General features: G+C 41.0%; 3 protein-coding genes across 10 annotated transcripts in view; 1 reads left to right on the plus strand and 2 right to left on the minus strand.

The window, feature by feature from the left end:
- The window catches only part of LOC105074471 (zinc finger protein 480), a 44,071-nt gene extending 39,382 nt beyond the window's left edge, over positions 1 to 4,689 (minus strand). For 3 of the 5 annotated variants that reach the window (XR_012508946.1, XR_012508945.1, XM_074369196.1), the window contains exon 1: positions 4,626 to 4,689. The gene's annotated coding sequence lies outside the window, so the exon portion shown is untranslated. Of the gene's footprint in view, positions 1 to 2,604; positions 2,663 to 4,625 lie in introns of all 5 variants that reach the window. The other 2 variants (XM_074369191.1, XM_074369192.1) reach the window with 2 other exon arrangements.
- On the plus strand, positions 2,691 to 5,242 carry LOC141578567 (uncharacterized). Its single transcript, XM_074369199.1, has 2 exons — positions 2,691 to 4,670; positions 4,944 to 5,242. The coding sequence occupies exons 1-2, from the start codon at positions 3,768 to 3,770 to the stop codon at positions 4,965 to 4,967; spliced, it is 927 nt and encodes a 308-aa protein (XP_074225300.1). The 5' UTR covers positions 2,691 to 3,767; the 3' UTR covers positions 4,968 to 5,242.
- Positions 5,243 to 5,976: 734 nt separating this feature from the next.
- Positions 5,977 to 20,736, minus strand: part of LOC123618794 (zinc finger protein 836) — a 29,973-nt gene continuing 15,213 nt past the window's right edge. For 2 of the 4 annotated variants that reach the window (XM_045521842.2, XM_045521841.2), the window contains 2 exons: positions 19,776 to 19,902; positions 5,977 to 11,414 (listed from right to left, as the gene is read on the minus strand). In XM_045521842.2, coding sequence (XP_045377798.2) covers positions 10,159 to 11,414; positions 19,776 to 19,809 — 1,290 coding nt within the window. In that variant the 5' untranslated portion in view covers positions 19,810 to 19,902 and the 3' untranslated portion in view covers positions 5,977 to 10,158. The remainder of the gene's footprint in view (positions 11,415 to 19,775; positions 19,903 to 20,736) is intronic. The other 2 variants (XM_045521843.2, XM_074369189.1) reach the window with 1 other exon arrangement.

The raw sequence follows: 20,736 nt of genomic DNA on the forward strand, positions 1-20,736 counted from the left end.
TGATTTCTGAAATTTTCCAGTTATTACTCTAAAAACTGCACAATGATGCAAGAATGTATTACTTGCAGCAAGTAAAACAGCACAAGTGGTTCACACAGCAGTGTCTCTGCACAATGATTCTTGACCAAACACCAGTCACTAGGGCAGTGGATGCTGTGGGGAACCCCCCAGGTCCATCCCTTAAGGACAAGGCACCCGTCCTCCTGCACCCAGAGCTCCCCGTGGGCTCAGCTGCGGCCACACTTCCAACAACATCTGAGCGAAATGTTTCTCTCTGCCTAAACCCACTGCCTTCCGTCCTCCTCAGGTACGACCATGAAAAATACCCAATTAAGCCAAGGCATGTAACCCTCGGTCTCAGCAGCTGTGTCCCAGGGAACCTGAGCCAAGACACCACGGCACCTCGACCCTTGCAGTGAACCCCACAAGTACCCATGAACCCCATTCCAGGGGCTCCAGCCTGAACTGAGACATCCTGTGCCCATAGTCCCACACGCCCCTGGAGCCCACAAGGGACAGGCGCTCACACCGCTCACGGGGCTCATCCTGCCGCCCACACCGGCTGCCAGGTCCCTCCTGCAGACCCCACAGGCTCCCCTCCACTTTCCCCATTTCTCCACCTCTCCTCCACACACGCGTGGGAAACAGGGCAAAAGGGAAAGGACCTCTCAGCAAAGGCATCATGACAGGAACACACACAAGCTGCCACCCAAAGGACAGTGGGCATTCAGTATGACGGTCAGGAAGTCGGCCCTGCTGGGAAAACTTAGCAGCAACTGGGCAAGTGATGGAGTCCAGTTACAAAGGCACTTTGTAGAGGATATCTTAGCTTTTTGAGGGGGGAGCCTCCTTCATGCCGCCTTAGGCTCCGGACGTCTGCCCACCCTCAGCACAGTGAGATCACTATCCCCGACTCTGAGCGGATGCACTGCTGGAAGGCAAAGCTTCCGTCAAGGTGGCAACGGGTCCCTGGATGCGCACAGCCTGGAACACCTGGGGGCTACATCACAGCAGTGACACAGCACAGTACACATGGGGACACCTCAGGACACTGCATGAGGGCACCAGTTCTGCTGGGATTTTTAGGACTCTCTACATCTCTGAGTCATCTTTTTAGCAATTCTGTAGCCACACGGGGTAAGGATCAATGAGAGCTGAAACGTGCAGAACAAATATGGGAACCATCCGCATCACCTACCCTGTTCCCTTGGTCCCCCCTGAGGACCGTTCGGCCCAACCCACAGCCCCAGCATCTAATCACCTCCCCAGAGTGAGGTGCTGCAGCCATCCTGGAAGGAAGAGGAACACCGTGAGCCCTTCAATGGGAGGAGAATGGGAAAGGCTCCAAATAATCCATGGAGAAGGGCTCTTCTGATGAAGGTGACTGATTAATACAGAGGCAATAAAATCTGGTGAGGGTGAAAGACAGTGTCAGGAGGGGACGGGGAGACCTATCTGACCTAAGACCTGAGGGAGGACAAAGGGCTTGAGCCATGGTGACTCAAAGACAAAAGGTAAGAACAGGAACTGAGATCTCAGACAGAGCAGGTTTCAGTGTTTGAAAACAGAGCAAAGGTGACTGTGACCAGGGCAGAGTGATCCCTGAGAACAGGGTGAGCTCCCAGGATGAGGTGGAGACACTGGCAGGGCCCAGAGGATGACACAGGGCTGTGGAGCCCGTAAGGAGTCGGGATTTGGTCGTGAGGACAAATAAGAGCCAGTGGAGGTCTGAGTGCCAGGACTGATAAAAACTCTCCTCAAATTAGACTTAATGCAGAGAAATACATCTGACTATGGCCACTTTTACTGTCTCCATCCTAGCATTTGTTTTACTTTTTCATTCTGGGAGGACTGGGACCCAGTTAAAATTCTAAATACACCTGGAGACTCTGCAAAAAGACCTGCCACACACAGACATACACCCACTCCCAACAAACATTTCAGGGGTCGGTGTTGCTCGTATTCAGAGTTTCCGGTCTAGTCGCTCATTTCCTTGTTACAAGTAGGCTCCCTGAGGCCCAGAGAGGACACATTTATGAGATAGTCCAGGTTGCGTAAACAGACCCGGGTGTAAATAAACACTGGAACGGTCACCTAGAAGGCCAGCAGGCAGAGTCTGTTCTTATCCTGCTTGCAGCTTAAAACACCAGAACCATCGTTCATGTGCCTGAGCAAAGGAAACTACTATTTCAAGATCTGATCACACTGATACCAAGCATTTAATTCTTCTCCAAAAAAATTATAGTAAAATAACTTAAAAATACTGAATTGGGAAAATATAGCTGTTGGTGCAGAAAACACTGAAAAGGGTCAGCTTAGAAATAAGCTCTGAGCAAACTTCATCATGAACAGGTGGGCTCTGTTGGAAGATGCTTCCAAGTCAACCCAGCCCATCCTCCACTATTTGCAAAGATCATCAAGAGGGACCTGAGACAACATTTTTATATCACCTCACAGCTCACTACTTTAACAGGTCACACACAGGGGGAAAAAAACTAAATATAAGACTAACTAGATAAACTAACTTTTGACTGTTAACATAAATGATCATTGACATATTTACCAAGTACTCATCAAAATGGTCTAAAATTATTTACTACTTACCAAAGAACGTTTCCAATGTATAAGATAAAGAGGGAAAGGACACAGGCGTCAAATGAATCTGAATCAATAAAAAGAAGTAACCTGTGAATTATTTTTAACCTAAAAATTCTGGTGTCAAAGTTTAAAAAAAAATTGAGGATATAAAATTTCTAGAAAAGAATCACAAGTAGAATACAAAACTTAGTTCAGAAGCTAATAATTATTTACAGGGAAGAAGAAATTGAATGCACTGAGATATACTCAAAGCTACAAAAAGAATTAAATGTGGTGACAGAATCGCCATTTCTTCCCTAGTCGTCTACCCTGTGTCAGGAAATACAGGGGGAAAACCACAACTGTCTAAGTCAACACACTGCTCCCTGGCTGAACAGGAATTGCAAATATAAGTTATTTTCTCATACAAGTAATTACAAAATACACAAACCTTACAGACAGTTCTCATCCTCATCTATATAATTTAAGCAAACAAACTTTAAATGTATCGATTCTAAAAACACAAATCAGTGTATCACAACTTAAGAACTCATCACTGGATCCAGTTTCCCCCTCCACTTGCACTGCTTTGTTTCCATTTCATTCTGTTTATCTCTTTCCCTATTTATCTGTCTCTTTTGTTCCCCTCCACTCTCCTGCTGTGTCTGCCCTCCCCTCTATTTCTTCCCTCACTCCTGTCCTGCCCCACTCTGCAACTTCTCCCCCCCCCTTTTTTTTTACTGGGGGGGGGGGTTAGGTTTATTTCTTTATTCATCTTCATGGAGGTACGAAGGATTGAACCCAGGACCTCATGCATGCAAAACACTTTCTCTACCCCTGAGCTGCACCCTACTCCTCTTCCCCTTCTTCATGCTTCTCCTCCTACGTTTCTGATTGCCCTAAATCTCCATGTATTTCTGCCTCTTTCTTCCCCCATCACTGCTGCCCTCTGCCCTCCGAGTTACACCCCTTTTCTTCCATCTTCCCTTCCTTCCTCCCCACTCTCTGGCACTCCAGGTGCCTATGCTTCCTTCCTGCTCTTTTCCTCTGCTCTTCTAGTCAATAGTTTTCCTCTCCTTCTCTCCCAGCACCGTGATACTCTCAAGGCCACGGTTCCACCTCTTTTATCCTCCTCGCCCCCACTCTCTGTGTGAAGTACCTCACAACTGTTATTCCGCCTCCCACCGCTGATGCAGGGGCCCGCTCCCTACGTTTCTCTTCAATCCCTGGGGATCCGGCTTTTTTATTCACTTCTCTGTTTTACTTACCTACTACTTTTAAGGCTTAAACTCTCTTATTTTACTGTCTCTCTGCAAGATCCTCAGCCGTCCTCTACATTCCCTTTGGTTCTCCCTCATTCTTCCTCCTCAGTGTTTCTGTTTCTCTCTCAGTCGTTTTCTGTCTCTGCTTCTCCTGAACCTCCTCGCCCACGTATTTACAGGGATGGAGACAGAATAAGGTCCTCTCCTACAGGAATAGGCCGTTTTCCAGAGGGGTGGAATTTGGAACGTAACAACACTGAGTGTCACACGGCTGGCCCAGGTCACCTCCCCCTACGCGGGGTGGGGGAAAGGCTGACTACTGAGGAGGACGCGGGACAGAGGGGCTGGGAGGCAGGGGGTCTCAGGAGAGGGCCGGGCTCCCCAGAATCCCGGGACCCGGGAGAGGACGCGGCCTCACGAGAAAGGGGCGGCCGGCGCTGCTCTCCAGGGGCCGAGAGGGCGAGGCTGGGGGCGCGAGTCCACCTCGTGCAAGAGGACGTTACATGGGGGGAAGGGGGAAGCAGAGGGAACGAAGGTTTTTATGAGGGAAAATATCACGAAAGGCAGTTTCTCCGTGACGAAGGCAGAAAAACCAAGGGCAGGAACCAGCCTCAGAACGGTTTCAGAACCAAAAGAAAAGATCCCCGACCTGGAGCGGCGCCGTCCGATCTGACGTGGCCGGAGGGCCGAATACTAGGATTTTACGTCCGCTGTGACTCCCACAGCCTGAAAATAAAGGAAGGGGGACCGCCCAGGACAGATTTATACGAGAAACGAGAAACATACCCTCCGCAGCTCGACCTTCACTCCACATTCCCTACTTCCGGTTCCGTAAGAAACTGCGCGCGCGGTTAGAGGCGGGACTTCCGAGGGCGGGGCCTGGGCGGGCCGCTCCTGGCGGGGGCGGGGCGAGGAAGCGCCGGGAGCGCCGGGGGGCGGGGCGGAGGGCGGGGAGGGAATGGTGCTTCCCCGTAACTTGAAACTACTTGTTTTAAGCTACTGTCGGGAAGAGTTTTAAGGTAAAAGCTTACAGTCGTGTGGAAACTAGATGTTTCCTTCTAACAATTTAAAATGGTTTGAATAAAAAGTTGTTTTTGCCAGCAGGTACCTCGCAGGTCCTACTCGTGAGGCTCAAGCAATTCAGTGGTTTTGGAACGTGGGTCTGCAGGTGGTCGCTGTGGGCCGGTGGTGGATCCGGGAACATTTCTTGTAATTAGAATTAACTTAAGTAGCTTAAAGAAACTAAAGCTGGACTTGACTCTGTATTATGAGCTAGAATGAGAAATACAAAATTCTTCCTGATTAGAATGGGCCATTTCATACTGACACCGCACAGAACAGCTTTTCCTTTCTATTCCTCATTCGGCCCGGAGACCACCTCAAGACGCGGCCAGTTCCAGAGACTCAGCGACAAAACCTGGGGTCTGTGGAGGACTAAGGCATGTGATAATATCTGTCACTAACCATTTATTTTTTTTAAATGCATATTTTTAACTGTCATAAATTGCGTTGTACTTTCTCTTTGCCGAAGTGTTTTATTTGCCTTTTAAAACCACAATACCCCACCCAGTTTTAGAGATGTATTTGGCATACATCAGTGTGAGTTGAAGGTGTACAGCATAATGTTCTGACTTAAACATACGTTGACATAATTACTGTAATAACTTAGTCAGCATCCATTATCTCATATAGATAACTCAGAAAGCAAAAAACAAAAATTTTATCTCCATTATTCTTTAAAATGCTTGCTCTCACACTTGTTAGAATTACTTTTAAATATCTTTCACAGAAACTTGTTTATGAAATTACACAGAATTATATAATAACTAAACACAATGTAATTTCAAGTTGACGATGTTTGTTATGAGGGTAATTAGAAAGTCTCACTTAATTTTCAAATTGTAATATATTTTAGCTTTTTGTTTTTCAATTCTGAACGTTCTGTCAAGTATAAATAACAGAGCCTGTAAAATACATAGTCTTCAGAAGATACTTGGGATTTATTTCTATCTCAAGAATAATTAAGTTGCAATATTTCTAAGGGCATTTAGCAGGGAGGTATAATCTCTTTAATATGGACCCTAAAGAATGTGACAATAGATTATCAAATACACAATAACTTCATTTCAACCTTCAGTATTTTTATGACAATAACTGTCAGCTAACGTTTACTATGAAGTATACTTTATCACATCACATGTGAAACATTTCATCCATAGAGATGTGGGAATCCATGGAAACATGACAACATTTACATAAGGAAATTAGCACATTTAAAATATTTTCCAGTTAAAGCACAATTTCCTAGTGTAGCATACATGTGAATATAAGAAAATATACCACATTTTTAAAAAGACGCAGTGACTTGGATAAACTTAGTGAACTTTGTTAGGTACGTTACTCTGTTATTATACAATATTTCTAACTAGCCATGTTGGTAAGATTTTATGAATCCAATGTCTTGTATCTTCTCCTATCTAGAAAAGATCTAAAATCACTAATGGAGACATCTGCTCCTTGTGACTACTAGAAACTTTCTAGTCAACAGCAGCAACCTTCTGCCAAAACATGTGCTTCATTGTACGTATGCCCCTTCACCAAAACCATACGTAGACTGACCTCTCTCCCCACCTCTTCCCAGCAGTTCCTCAGAGCTATCTGGGAGGCTGTCTCCCGGGTGTAGTCCTCAGTATGCCCCAGATGAAACAGAACTCACAGCTGTCAGTTCTACTTGTTTGTTTGTTTTTTTCAGTCAACACCCCCATCCTCACTTGGTGAAAGGGTCCTAAGTTTCTGCAGAATAACTCAAAGATATGCTTCAGATTGTTACCTATATCCCTTCAGGAGGGCCTAGGAGTCCTTTGACTCTATTCTTCTGATCCTTAACTATTGAGCCTGCTCTTTGGAACTCAGGAGAGGCCTAGAAGACCAAAGCCTTCTTTCTACACACAAGAAATGGGACACAGAGGGGATTTTGGACTCAGGAAGGTCCCACAGTCCGATTTTCCCATCAGGTAAATCCAGGTGCATACCATGGGTATTCTTTTGGCACAATTAAGAAAATGAAGAACTACATTCCTGTATTGCATATTCATGAATGGGGAGCAGGTTTTAAGGAGCACTTAAAAAAGAAAAGTCCCAGGGCAGAGTTGTTTGCCCCCAGGACAGCAAATCAAGACTTAATTGCAGTCACACCCCTCCCAGGAATGTGACCTTAAAGCAATCACTCTGGAACTCCATGAACAACACTACAGAGGTCATGGACTGGACAAGACCTATGCCCTCTGGCCCTCAGCAAAAGGTAACCTTGCCAAAAAGAATTTTTTTCTTTTGGTATTAACTTTCTTATCCTGCCTAGTTTCTACCTATAAAAGCATTTTATGTTGTACAGCTCCTTTGAACACCTCTTTATTTACTGGATACAGCCCGATCCAGCCCCTTCCATGATTCAAGAAAGCCAATCAGATCTTTAAATTTACTAGTTTTTTGGGCTTGGGGTTTTTGTTTGTTTGTTTGTGGGGGGTGTACTTTGACAGAAGACAGAGTCTGAAATGCACTTCTATGGTACTTTCATTAAAGCCACATAAATATTCCGGAGTTGGAGATAAAAACTCAAGGACAGATTATGAGTATTTAATCTCCAAATTGTATGGTTTCTGATTCCATCATGGAAAGAAATAGTTACAGATTATTTCAATCCTGAGAGCCTAAAAGTGCACTGTTAACTTCCGTTATAAAGGACCCAGACAGAATAAAACTGTGTTGGTGGAAGTACATAATTCATCCATCGTTATGAAAAATAATTCAATTTTATTAATTAAAACAAGAGACTTAAGATACATTCGGAATGAAACCGTAGCAAAATGTCATGGCAGCAGTTAAATGCGAAACCTACAGATAAACACACAATTCTGGTACTTTTCACTACGTTTTCCTCTCATGGTAACTGCTCTCCCCTCAATTTCCAAGAATAAGACTAATTTTTCATTAAATACAGATATCTACAACCTCCTCTCCCATGCAATGCAGAAAGTGACCAACTTTTCCAGTGCACTATTCCTACCACATATTCAGTCCCGAGGAACCTATCACTTTCCTCCAAGGAAAAGACCAGTCATTTAATGTCCTTGCTGCTCCGATCACAGTAAGCTGATAGAGCATCCTGTCCTATAACCCACTGTGATCCACCTACAGACAAGCAAACTGTACATAATAGGTATGATGAGTCATTTCAGTTTTACAGCTTCCCTGCCCCTCCCAGTTGCTAATTCACACACTACTGAACTGGATAATTCATAGAGTCCTTATTTTTATAGGGAACATGGATGCGAGTGAACCACACCTAATGAAGTTGGCCCCCCTCATCTTACCAAGTCCTTCCCTGGGATCATGATGAAAGGCCTGTACTGAAGATCAACCGACCTCAAACTTCAGGGTGAAAAGCATTAATAGTACTGTAGCCTTTTCAAGAAAAGTCAAACAATTGCCATATACACACCATGTCATCAGTTTGAACATGTTGTGACGTGCAATGATTCTGCAGTATATCTCAGATTAATCCTGCAAAACCAAAGGCTTATTTCTTCCTAGTATGGATCCTCTGGTACGTAGTCTATTGTAAGAACTGCTCAAAAAACTTACCTAACTCATTACACTTGTAAGGACTCTCCCCAGTGAACCCCGAGGATGTGCTGTCAATTTGTTTCCATGTTCCATATATTCCTATAGTTTCTGACCTGTATGAATTCTCTCATTGACACTAAACATGTGGCTACTGGATGGAAATTTTTACAACACTCACTGCCCCTGAAACGTTGCTCCACAAAATAAATCCTCGTTTCAGAGCCTTGATCTTCAGATACCAGCCTTAGCACACATAGGGCTTTGTGTGGTTTCTCTCAAACGTGTATATTGAGGCATCTAGTGTATTGTGAGGCCAGAACAAAGCCTCTAGTCATGCATTTTTATAGTTTCTCTTCAATGGACTCTCTGCTGTTGCTTAAAACTTAAACTCAAGGACAGGTTTTGCTATTCTCACTGCACTGGGGAAGTTACCACTGCGTATGTTCCCATCCTGTGATCTCTGGGTAAAACCTTTGCCACACACTGCATTTCTATGGTTTCTCTCCAAGACAAATACCCCAGGATCCAGTGACCAGTGAGCAGCAATGTGGAACATCGCCGTATTCAGCCCACGTGCCACGTTCTGTCCAGCATGCACTAAGCGATGACTGGCGAGAAGTGAGCCCCATGTGACGGCTTTTCCCATTCACGGCCTCTGTGAGGGAATCTCCAGAATGCTTTGGTGAATGAATTCCTTGTCTAAAGGCCTGGTCATACTACGTACATTTATCACGTTTCTCTACAGTGGTACCTTCCCAATGAAGCCAAAGATGTGGACTCTTGCTAAATCCCTTGCTTAAAAGTCACTCAGCAATACGGATTACCTGATGACAGGTGAGGCTTCAAAGTACAGTGAAAGATTTGCCCCACCCATTATATTTGATAAGTTTTCCCTCTGCTATGAATTCTTTGGTGGATCTTTTTTTTTTAATTGAAGCATAGTTGATTTGTAATGTTGTTTGTGGACCCTGAGATATGAATTTTGACGGAAGACACTGAGACATACATTTCTATGACCAGTTTGGATTACCTGGTGTTAAGTAACAGTTTGCCTCGCTCATAATAGCACGGTTTCTCCCCATGAGAAATCTCCCAGGAATTTAAACAGTGAATTTTGGATGAAGACCTTCCCAGGTGTATCACAACATTAATATGGCTTCTTTTTTGCATCTATTCCCTGATGTGTAGTGAGGGTTGAGATCTGAGTAAATGCTTTTCAATACTCTTTCCTTTTTGAAAGGCTTCTCCTCACTATGAATTCTGATGACTTGCAAGGGTTGCTTTTTGACTAAAGGTCCTGCCACCCTCAATACATTTGTAAGATTTTTCTCTAGTATGAATTCTCTGATTGAATTGCAAGGTATGCATTTCAACTACAGACTTTGCCACATATATCACATTTATGTAATTTCTCTCCTCTAAAGATTCCTGAGGTTTGAGCTGTGATGAAAGATTTCTCTCCAGTATGAATTCTCTGATGAATTGCAGAGACCAAATTTCTAGCAAAGACATTGTCACATATATCATATATGTAACTTCTCTCCTGTATGGATTACCTGAGGTTGAGAGGGGGTTGAGTTCTCATAAAAGCCTAGGTCACAGAAGATACATTTTTAACACCTTGATCGCCCAGTGTGGATGGGGAGCCTCTGAAGACAATGGCCACCCAGGTTTGGGTGGCGTGGCAATCAAGTCGTTAAGGTCTCTCTCCAGGATGAATTCTCTGATGAACTGCAAAGTTTGAACCTCGAAGGAATACTTTCCCACATACATCGCACTTATACACTTTTGTTCTTGTATGGATCGGTTGATGTTTTGTGAGATGTGAGGCCTGATGAAAGGTTTTGCCACATTCATCACATTTGTAAGGTCTCTCTCCTGTATGAATTCTCTCATGACTTGCCAGGTTTCCTTTATGACTAAATACCTTCCCACACTCACTACATTGGTAAGGTTTCTCTCCAGTATGAACTCTCCAATGACTTGCCAGGGTTGTTTTATGAGTAAAGACCTTGCCACACTCATTACATTTGTAAGGTCTCTCTCCACTGTGAATTTTCTGATGACTTGCCAGGTTTCCTTTATGACTAAAGACCTTGCCACACTCATTACATTTGTATGGTTTCTCTCCAGTATGAAGTCTCTGATGACTTGCAAGGTTTCCTTTATGACTAAAATCCTTGCCACACTCAATACATTTGTAAGGCTTCTCTCCAGTATGAACGCTCTGATGACCTACAAGGGTTGCTTTCTGATTAAAGACCTTGCCACATTCATTGCATTTGTAAGGTTTCTCTCCAGTATGAATTCTCTGATGTCTTATAAGTTTTGAATTCTGACTAAAGACCTTCCCACATATATCACACATACATAACTTCTCTCCTGGATGGATTAATGGATGTCTACGAAGTTTTGAACTACATTGAAAGGTTTGGCCGCGCTCGTCAGACAGGTAAGGTCTTTCCCTGTGGGCCCTCGGGCCTTGTGTCAGTATCAAAGGATGCATTAAACCACTCCCATAGGTGTTAGAAATAATGGTCTGGACACTAGGACAAATTTCTTCAAGTGGTAAAAAGAAGACACTACTACTGATTCTCTGGTCAGCTTGAACAAATTCATCGATGTTCTCCTCACCATTAAAAATACGCAGTTCATCCCAAAAGCTTAACACAAGCGTATTTTCAAGAGGCTCGATTCCTGCAACACTTGTACCAGGCTGGTGTCTCTCATCAGTGAGACTTTCATTACGGGTTACAGGCATTCCTTTGTCATTTCTTAACTCATCTCTCTGCTGTGACTCAAAGTCAGGTATATTTTCCTGGATGACCCTGAGGTAAAAATGTTTCATTTCAATCCTTTGATGTCTTCCCAACAACACTGTTTGGAACAGTTCTCCTCTATTGGAGTTTGATTTTAGCTGTAATTTCTTGATCAGATGTATATGAGAGATATCTACAAGATATAAAGAACCGTAAGTATCCTAGACATTACAATTCATAACAAAGTGTTTCATGTTAAATACACGACAGTGCACTAAAACCAGTATTTATACCAAACAGAGTGACGGAACTACCTACCGTTATAAAAATTTTAGGAACAGAAAAGGAGTAAGAATCTTTACTAAAGAAAGTGATCAGAGGAAATTCTAATAATTTCAGGGCACCCTAGCTTCAAATAACCTATGACAAAAACACTCAAACAAATTTCCATTAGCTCTCAAAGTGTATTTTTCCATCATAACCCCAAGCACATACCAGTGTAGACATACTGCTGGCTCATAACTGATGAAGATTATTATACTATTTATATTTTGTATACTTATTATGAATAAATGCTAAAGAACAGGCAATATATTGTAATAGTAAATAATCCAAAACTAGCATATCTCATGAATAATCTGAATGAGTAGCATTTTAGAACTGGGAAACAAATAAAGCATAGAGAAAATTATGAATCTGACAAAACAATCTTTTAAAACCTAAAATATTTTTCTAAATACTTCCTATAAAACAATGTCCATGAAGAAGTCTATAACATTCTGAAAAACCATCATCTGCAAGTCAAATCAAATATTAATAAGTAAAATATTCTGCAGTTATGATAACAGCAAATAAGTAGAGTAATTCCCTACCTATGCAGTGCCCTGAAATATCCAGTTCATTGGCTCCAAAATGTATGTAAAAAAGAGTGAGCAATCTGTAAATTTATTAATACAGTCAGAAACAATGTTGTTGAGATCAAATTGCAATAGCAAAGCATTCAAGTTATAATGCAAACAAAGGGATGTCATAATAAACATGATAGAATATTAATATATCTTTTAACACAGCAGTAACTTTTGACTCTACTATAAAAATGCACCATCCTTTTTTTTTTTTCCATCTTTTTTGGGGTTGAGGTAATTAAGATATTCTTTTTTTTAAATGGAGGTACTGGGGATTAAACCCAGCACCTCAGGCATGGCAGGCATGCACTCTACCACTGAGCTATACCTTTGCCCCCAAAAATGCACTGTTCCAAGCCATCTAACAGTACTAACTTTTTTTAAAGGCATTAGGAAAATTATCACAATTTTTCAAGTAAGGGAAGCAGACTCACAGGTTTACGTACAAAACCCCAATGGACACAGAAATTAGTGACTGAACCAAGATGGGACCCTGGACCAGCAGATGGAGAAAACATACTCTGAAGCATGACCGTCCACCCAAGCAGTATAGATTACATAGTATGACAACAAACATCAGGAGTTTAGGAAGAAACCTTCAAGGGAGATGCAAGAACTTGAGCATAATACAGTTATTCAGCCGTCCGTCCTGAAAATGGTCTCTGAGTCATCGTGGCTACACATAATGATTTGGGTCGTGTCCTGAGAAAGGTGCTCAATAGATGAATACGGGTCATTTTATAGTGTGAGTCATGTGAAAGGTGGAGGGATGGGTGAAGGAAGGCTGTGGAAACTGGGAAGTTCAAGAGAACAACTCACATGTGCTAACAACTAATAGTGTTTCCAACCACATCCAGGTGCTGTGTGAGGAAAGGTCAGGACGGAGAGAGGGTCCGAGTGGAGCACGGGGCACATGTACACGTGGGAGCACAGCCTGGGACTGCGCATCTGTGTGCCTGTAACACCTGCACCTAACGTACTGACCTTGAGAGAAAAGAAGAACTGGTTTAGCAAGTAGCATGATACTGGCCCTTTTTTAACTATGAGAATTATATTATGGGTATGCGAGAGAAATGAAAAAGATTCAAATGTTGTAGAGAGACAGTAGCTTTATATTTGTTACACTATTTGATATGTAATGTGTCCAACTAAATATGCCAAAAGTTCCATTTCTATACATATGTTCAATGAACACATATATAACATTCCCAGAAACTGTGAAATAATCATCTTAGCACAAACCAGAAGGAGAAACCAGAAAAAGGTCATCAAAAGGAGATGGATGCATTTACACACACACACAGATCACAGCTATGGTATCAACAGTACTGGAAAGCAGGGAGACCACGATTTCAGAATGAAGATCCTGGCTGGGTGACCAGAGTTTTATGGGGAATCGAGGCTGGCAGGAAGTTTTTGCCAAAGTCTGAGCCTTTTAAAGTTGTGATTACATTAGTTAAAAATGTGAACCAGGGGTTTGGGGGTATAGCTTAGTGGTAGAGCATGTGCTTAGCAAGCCCAAGGTCCCGGGTTTAATTCCCAAGACCTCCATTAAAAGAAAAAAAAATGTGAATGGAAAAAATGTTACTAATTAAAATATTAATTACATAACACAGTTAAAAAAAAGAAATGTGTTGACTGATATATAAAATGTTTATGGTTAACATTCCTTGTTATTAAACTGACAGGATTTCTTTAGCTGGCCTCTCTACTAAAAACCATATCGTAACATTTGCTGACACAAATCTACAAGGAAAAACAAAATCATACAGAGTGATGTGAGCAGGATGGCAGAACAGTAAACCACAGACACTCATAAACCACGAGGAACCCAACTAAAAACAATGAATGGTGGGGGCAGGGGGTGAGGAGGTGTGAGTATAACTCAGTGGTAGGGCACATGCTTAGCATGCAGGAGGTCCTGGGTTCAATCCCCAGTACCTCCATTAAGAAAACAAACAAACAAATAACAACAATAAATAAACAAAAAAGCTTCTGAAAACACTAAACCAAACAATGCAGGAAAGTTCAGGACAACTTGCTGCCTCTGGCTACCTGGCTCCCTCTTAAATGCACTGAGACTGAACTGAGGGGAAGCCTCCCAATTTCGCAGAGATGCCCTCAGGAGGAAACGCAAATCAGAACCACAGTGAGATGTTACCCCGTGCCTGTGAGAATAACTGTCATCAAAAAGACCAGAGAGGACAAATGTTGTTGAAAATGGGGAAGAAACAGAAATCTAGCACCTGTTTTGGGGAATGTAAATTGGTGCAGTCACTAAGGAAAACAGTATAAGGTCCCTCAAAACATCTTTTTTTAAAAATCATATAATGAGGAAGAGGGGGACAATTAGGAATTTGGAATTAATAGATACAGGCTAGTATAAAAAACTGATAAACAACAAGGACCTACTGCATAGCACAGGGAACTATATTCAGTATCTTACAATAACTTATAATGGAAAGGAACCTGAAAAAAACACATATATACATATATATGTGTAGCTGAGTCACTTTGCTTTGCACCTGAAACTAACACAACATTGCAAACCAACTATACTTCAATAAGAGAAACTAAAAAAAATATATAATGTGCATTTTCTATATGAAATCACTGCCATTAAAAGACATGTGCACTCCCACATTCATTACAGCAGTATTTAAAATAGCCAAAGCATGATAAAAACTAAGTGTCCAAAGGATAAATGTACAAAAAAATCTGATAGATATACATAATGTATATTATTTTGTCATGAAAAAGGAGGTAATTCAGCTATCTGTATCAACATGGCTAAACACTGAAAATGTTTACTCAGTAAATTAAGTCAGAGAGAAAGACTCATACTTAATGATCTCATTTATGTGGGAAGCACATTATTTAAAGAAAAAAATAAAAAACAGCCAAACTAATAAAAACAGAGTAGATGTTGGGGGCTGGTAGAATGGGAAGATATTAGTCAAAAGAGGAAAATTTTAATATGTAAGTGGAAAATGTTCTAGAAATCAAATGTGCAGTATACTGATTATACTTATCAATACTGTTGTATATAACTGAAATTTGATAAGACAGAAGACCTTAAACATTCTCACCACACAAAAAATACTGTAATTAAATGAATGGAAGAATGTATTAGAAAACCTATTGAGAAAATCATTTTACAATATAAATGTATACCAAACTGTCACACTGTACCCTTTAAAGTCACAACATGTGATATGTTAATTAAATATCAAAAAAGTAGGGACAGAGAAAACAAATACACGAAAGCAGTCCTGGTCTACCATGTGTATTAAAAAATTTCAAAAGCAAAAAACAAACAAAAGAAAAAGATCTTACAAGAACAACATACGCCTAAGTTATCAAAAGGTAGGAAAAAAAGATAAGAGGTAAATGAAATTCAGAATAAAACCTACAGAAAATCACAAAACTACAAGTTGGTTCTTTGATACACCCTGTCTACATGACTAGCTGAAAAAGAAAGAAGACTCAAATTACTAAAATCAGAAATAAAAGGGGATATTACAACAGATTTCAAGAAAAACAATTAGAAGAAAATACTAGCACAATTCTATGCCTAAATACTGGAAAACCTGGAAGAAATGGATAAAATCTTAAAAGAAACACAACCTACCAAGGCAGAATCATGATAAAGTTAAAAATATAAACAAACCTATAAATTGTGAAGAGGCTGAATTACTAATCAAAAAGCACTGAAAAAAAGGCCAGATAGCTTCATTGCAGAATTCTACCCAACATTTAAGAACAATTAAGAGCAGTAACCTTCCTTAAATTCTTTCTGCAAAAATTGAAAAAAAAAAAGGGAACAGTTCCAAACTCCCTCTCTCTGGTCAGAATTACTCTAATACCAAAGCCAGACAAAGACACTACAAGAAACCAGAAACTAAAATCTCTAATGACTAATGATGCAAAAATCACCAACAAAATTATAGTAAAATGGAATCAACAGCACATTAAAAGGATTCTATACCATGACAAACGGGGATATATTTTTGAAATATAAGGATGGTTCAACATATGAAAATCTTTCAATGTAATACAGCACGTTAACAGAATGAAAAAAAAAAAAATTAACATCTTAATTCATATAGAAAAAGCAGTTGACAAATGTCAACAGCCTTCCGTGATAAAAAGACTCAAAAAAACTAGGAACAAATAAAAAATACCTCAACGTTAGACGTTTATTAACAGCAAATGGCTAAATCACACTCAACAATGAATAATTTAAAGCTTTTCCTCTAAGATCAAGAATAAGACAAAAATACCTGCTCTCACTCTTATTTATTAATAAAAATATATTAATAAAAATATTAAAAATAAATATATTACTAGAAGTCCCAGCAAGAACACACAGGCAGAAAGAGAAAAGATATCTAAGCAGAAAAAGTAAAATTATCAAAAAAATTAGAAGAAAATACAAACACAATTCTATGTCCAAACTGTTGACAAATAACATGATCTAACATGCAGAAAACTCTGAAGATTCTCCAAAAACCTGCTAAAAATAATAAACTCAGAAAAATCACACGATATAAAATTGACAGGCAAAAATCAATTGTGTTTCTATATATGGAAGAAGATCAAGAAGAAAATTCAGAAAACAATTCCATTTACAACACCATAAAAAAAATACTTGTCATAACCTTACACAAGACAGGAACGTTTTGTACACTATAAACTAAAAACAAGCTGAAAAACATTAGAAAAAACACAAATGAATGCAAGGATGTCCCAAGCTCATGGGGTTGGAAGTCAATGCTGTCAGAATGTCAGTACTACCCAAAGCCATCAACAGATGCAACACAATCCCTAGGAAAATCCCAATAGCATTTCTTTCTTTCTTTTTTTAAACGTATTTTTATTGAAGCATAGTCAGTTTACAATGTTGTGGCAAGGTCTGGGGTCTGCACAATGCTTCAGTCATATAAGAACATACATATCTTCGTTTTCATATTCTTTCTCACCATACCCAACAGCATTTCCTGAATAGAAAAATCCATCCTCAGATTCAATCATATGCAATCTCAAAATAACCTCAATAGCAAACATGATAATGAAAATAAATTTCAAAAAGAAAATGATAACGTTGGAGGTTTCACAATTATTTCAAAATTATTCCAAAGGTAAACTACTCCAAGTAGTGTGGTACTGGCATGAAGAGAGACAGAGAGACCAGTGGAACAGAGCAGAGAGGTCGGAAATAAAACTCCTGCATCTATGGTCAAATGATGTTCCACAAGGGGGTCAGGACTCCTCAACGGGGGACAAATAATGGTTCATCATTGAAGGTACCACTCCATTTCATAAGCTCTCTCACTAAGATGCTCTGAAATTAGGCAGAATGAACAACGGCACACACAGTGACCGAAAACATGGCATCAACAAGTTTACTCAACAGCAACAATGTATATGTATACGTGTAACACAAATACCACGATGTGAACGAGTTAACCAGAGGAGAAATTCCTACACCGTTTACTGAGGCTGAAAGGGGAGGGGCAGCTCTGTATGGGAAAATACTGTCACAGTGCCCTTGAGACATGCATCTGTGACATTCCTAAAGGAAAAGACAAAAAACAACAACTGAAACACATCAGCCAGGCTCTCGAGATCCTTTCTATCTCGTATCTTAAGAACATGCCAACTACTCTAAGTAGCTTCAAGTGGTGGTTTTGTACGTGCCAGAAAAATATGAGGGAAAGTACTCTCCATCAACACTTTTCTGTTACCCAGTAACCCTACTCCACAGAAAGTCCACCAGAAGTTGTCCATTAAATATGGGTGGATTATCACAGCAAGGAAACTGGAAAAGACTGCAGCCCTAGGACGGTGTATGTCAAAAGCAAGTTTCAGAAGGAAAATCATGCAAACTGAGGAGAATATGAAAGTAAGAAGAGCGTACATCCAGACTAGGTAGAGCAGCACCTGAGTGAAAACAACACAACACACGTGGGTCAGATACTGCAGGACCTTCAGAGGGAACCACGCACTCCACCCACAGATGCCAAACTAAAAGCCTGAAAGAGGCACGTATTCAGCCCACGAGGGACTGGGCATGAAAAAGAGGATGTGTCCACTGTCCCCAAAGTTTTCCTACACAACAATTACTGAAGATCCAGTCCGCCTGGCTGTCCCGCACATCCCTGAAATGCGTGGCAAAAGCAGGGAGTAGAATGTCCGAGGGGACTTGGCCTGAGACAGCTCCAGGCAGGTTGTAAGGTACCAGATGGAATCAAAGAGCAGCCAGTGTTTTCCCATCTTTTCATTAGGTCTTCTAAACACAGCAAATGAGGATGGAACTGGGAAAGGCCCAAAAACTGGAGTCAGGTGGCATCAGCTCTGATGTACATGGACTGAGAACTGAGCATCCAACGGAATCACGCCCTGAAGGAGAGACTGAGGGACAAGGGAGCCTGACAAACCAGCCCTCAAAGTCAAGTAACAGCGAACTCACAGGAGCCAGACGGCAGAGGGCAGATCATGGTAACGACTGCCTTTGTCTCTGGAGGAGCTGCAGCACCCACGGAGGGGGAAAGATCACATTTTACAAGTTAAAAGACAGAGTGACAAGTTACGGAGAAGAAAAACTTCCTCTCGAAGGTCAGAGTAACAAATACATTTCTGTAACCCCACAACTCTCCGACGAGGGGACAGTCTCCCAAACACTACTAATGCCGAGGCGTTCCCTCAGCCCTCCTGAGATCCGACCTGTGCTCACATCGAGGTACATCCCCAAACTCTCTCATGTCGCTCTCCACAGCCCAGGGCTCTTTCATTTGCTAAGAAGTGGATAAAATATTCAGATGCGAAACAGAAATCCCTCCACATAAGAAAAAGAAACCTGATTTACTGTGACATTTCCAGAATCCTAGTTCTTTGTTCGGAGGATTGAGGACATTACCCATGGATCTAGAAAAACATTTCAAAAATTCATTTGCTGTTTGCCTCTTTCTTAATATACAGTGACAGTATGATATGCAGAAATACAGCTCCCTTCCAAGAACTTCCAAATCAAGAGCACATGTAGAAAGAGGACACTAATGAACTCATCTACAAAAGAAACAGACTTGCAGATACAGTAAACAATCTTATGGTTAACAGGAAAACGGGGTGGAAAGGGATAAATTCAGGAGTTTGAGATTTGCAAATGTTAACCACTACTAAAAATAGATTAAAAAAAAAACAAATTTCTTCAGTATAGCACAGGGAACTATATTCAGTATCTTGTAATAACCTTTAATGAAAGAGAATATGAAAATAAATATATGTATATATATGCATGACTGGGACATCGTGCTGTACACCTGAGATTGACACATTGTAACTGACTATTTCAATTAAAAAAAAAAGCACATGGGTAGAAAATAGGGAAGTGGGTACAATAAAAAGTCTGCCACTGAGCTTTATAAACACAGAAGCTTCAGAACAAGCCCTGATGGGGCTGTTCTAAGTGGGCAGATTCTGAGGAAAAGGTACATTTAAACACCTGATGCTGCATCAGGAAGCTTCACATCTGAGTCACCAGGGATCGCAGATCAGTCAAGCTAAACAGGGGCTCCCAGGAGGCACACTAGGGAAAATGCGAAACACCCAAGGATAGCTCCCAGCTTCTGTGGGGAAGTGATCCTCACCCACAAAGATCAGGTTCCTGTAGGTCTCCAACATCACGTCCCTGTACAAGGCCCTCTGGGCAGGGACCAGGCACTCCCACTCCTCCTGGGAGAACTCTATGGCCACATCCTCGAAGGTCAACTGTCCCTGAAATGAAACCACATTTCACCAAAAGGCCATGAGAAGAGCTCTTATGTTCACACAAAGTGAGAAGAGGAGAGGGGGGTAAGGATCAAATCAGCTGAGGTAAGTGCTCTGACAGATCCGTGGAAAGGTATTTGGAGCAAATTAAGGGTCTATAATTTCTTACGCCTTTTCATAAGATTATGATATCCTCCAATCAATGTGGATTTTTCATTTCTGTGCACAATACATGAAATGTACACAAATAAAGTTGAACAATGTGCTGTCTATGCAGAAGTGTTACACATCACGTTTTACACACAGAGTGATATTCAGTATCAAGATGAACCATAGTATGAATGCTGCCTTCAGAGATGACAAAGTCTACACTGGCTTTAGAGAAAAGTCAAAATCTTAAATTATGATCATGATAACAACAACAGTGACTAAAGGTGTTTGAATTCTTTTTTTTAATTTATTTATTTTTACGTATTTATTTTTAAATTTTATGGGGGGGAGGTAATTAGGTTGATTTATTTAATTTAATGGAGGTACTGGGAATTGAACAAGGACCTCATGCATGCTAAGCACATGCTCTACCACTGAGTTATACCCTCCCTCAGAATTCTTCTTAAATATTAAGCACCACTGTAAATGCTTCATAAGCAAGAACTTGTTATCAACATTGTAGCTCATTGGAGGGAGATCTGTTCCCATCTCACAGAAAAGTGTCAGAGACATTCTCAGAAACTCAACTCAGATCAAACTACGAAATGATACAGTAAGCACATGAACTAAGGTGGTTCAGCTCTTTAGTTGAAGATAAAGAAGCAAGAAGTTAAGTAATAGAAAGAGTAT

This window comes from Camelus bactrianus, chromosome 9 (genome assembly GCF_048773025.1).
Source record: "Camelus bactrianus isolate YW-2024 breed Bactrian camel chromosome 9, ASM4877302v1, whole genome shotgun sequence".
Taxonomy (NCBI): Eukaryota; Metazoa; Chordata; class Mammalia; order Artiodactyla; family Camelidae; genus Camelus; species Camelus bactrianus.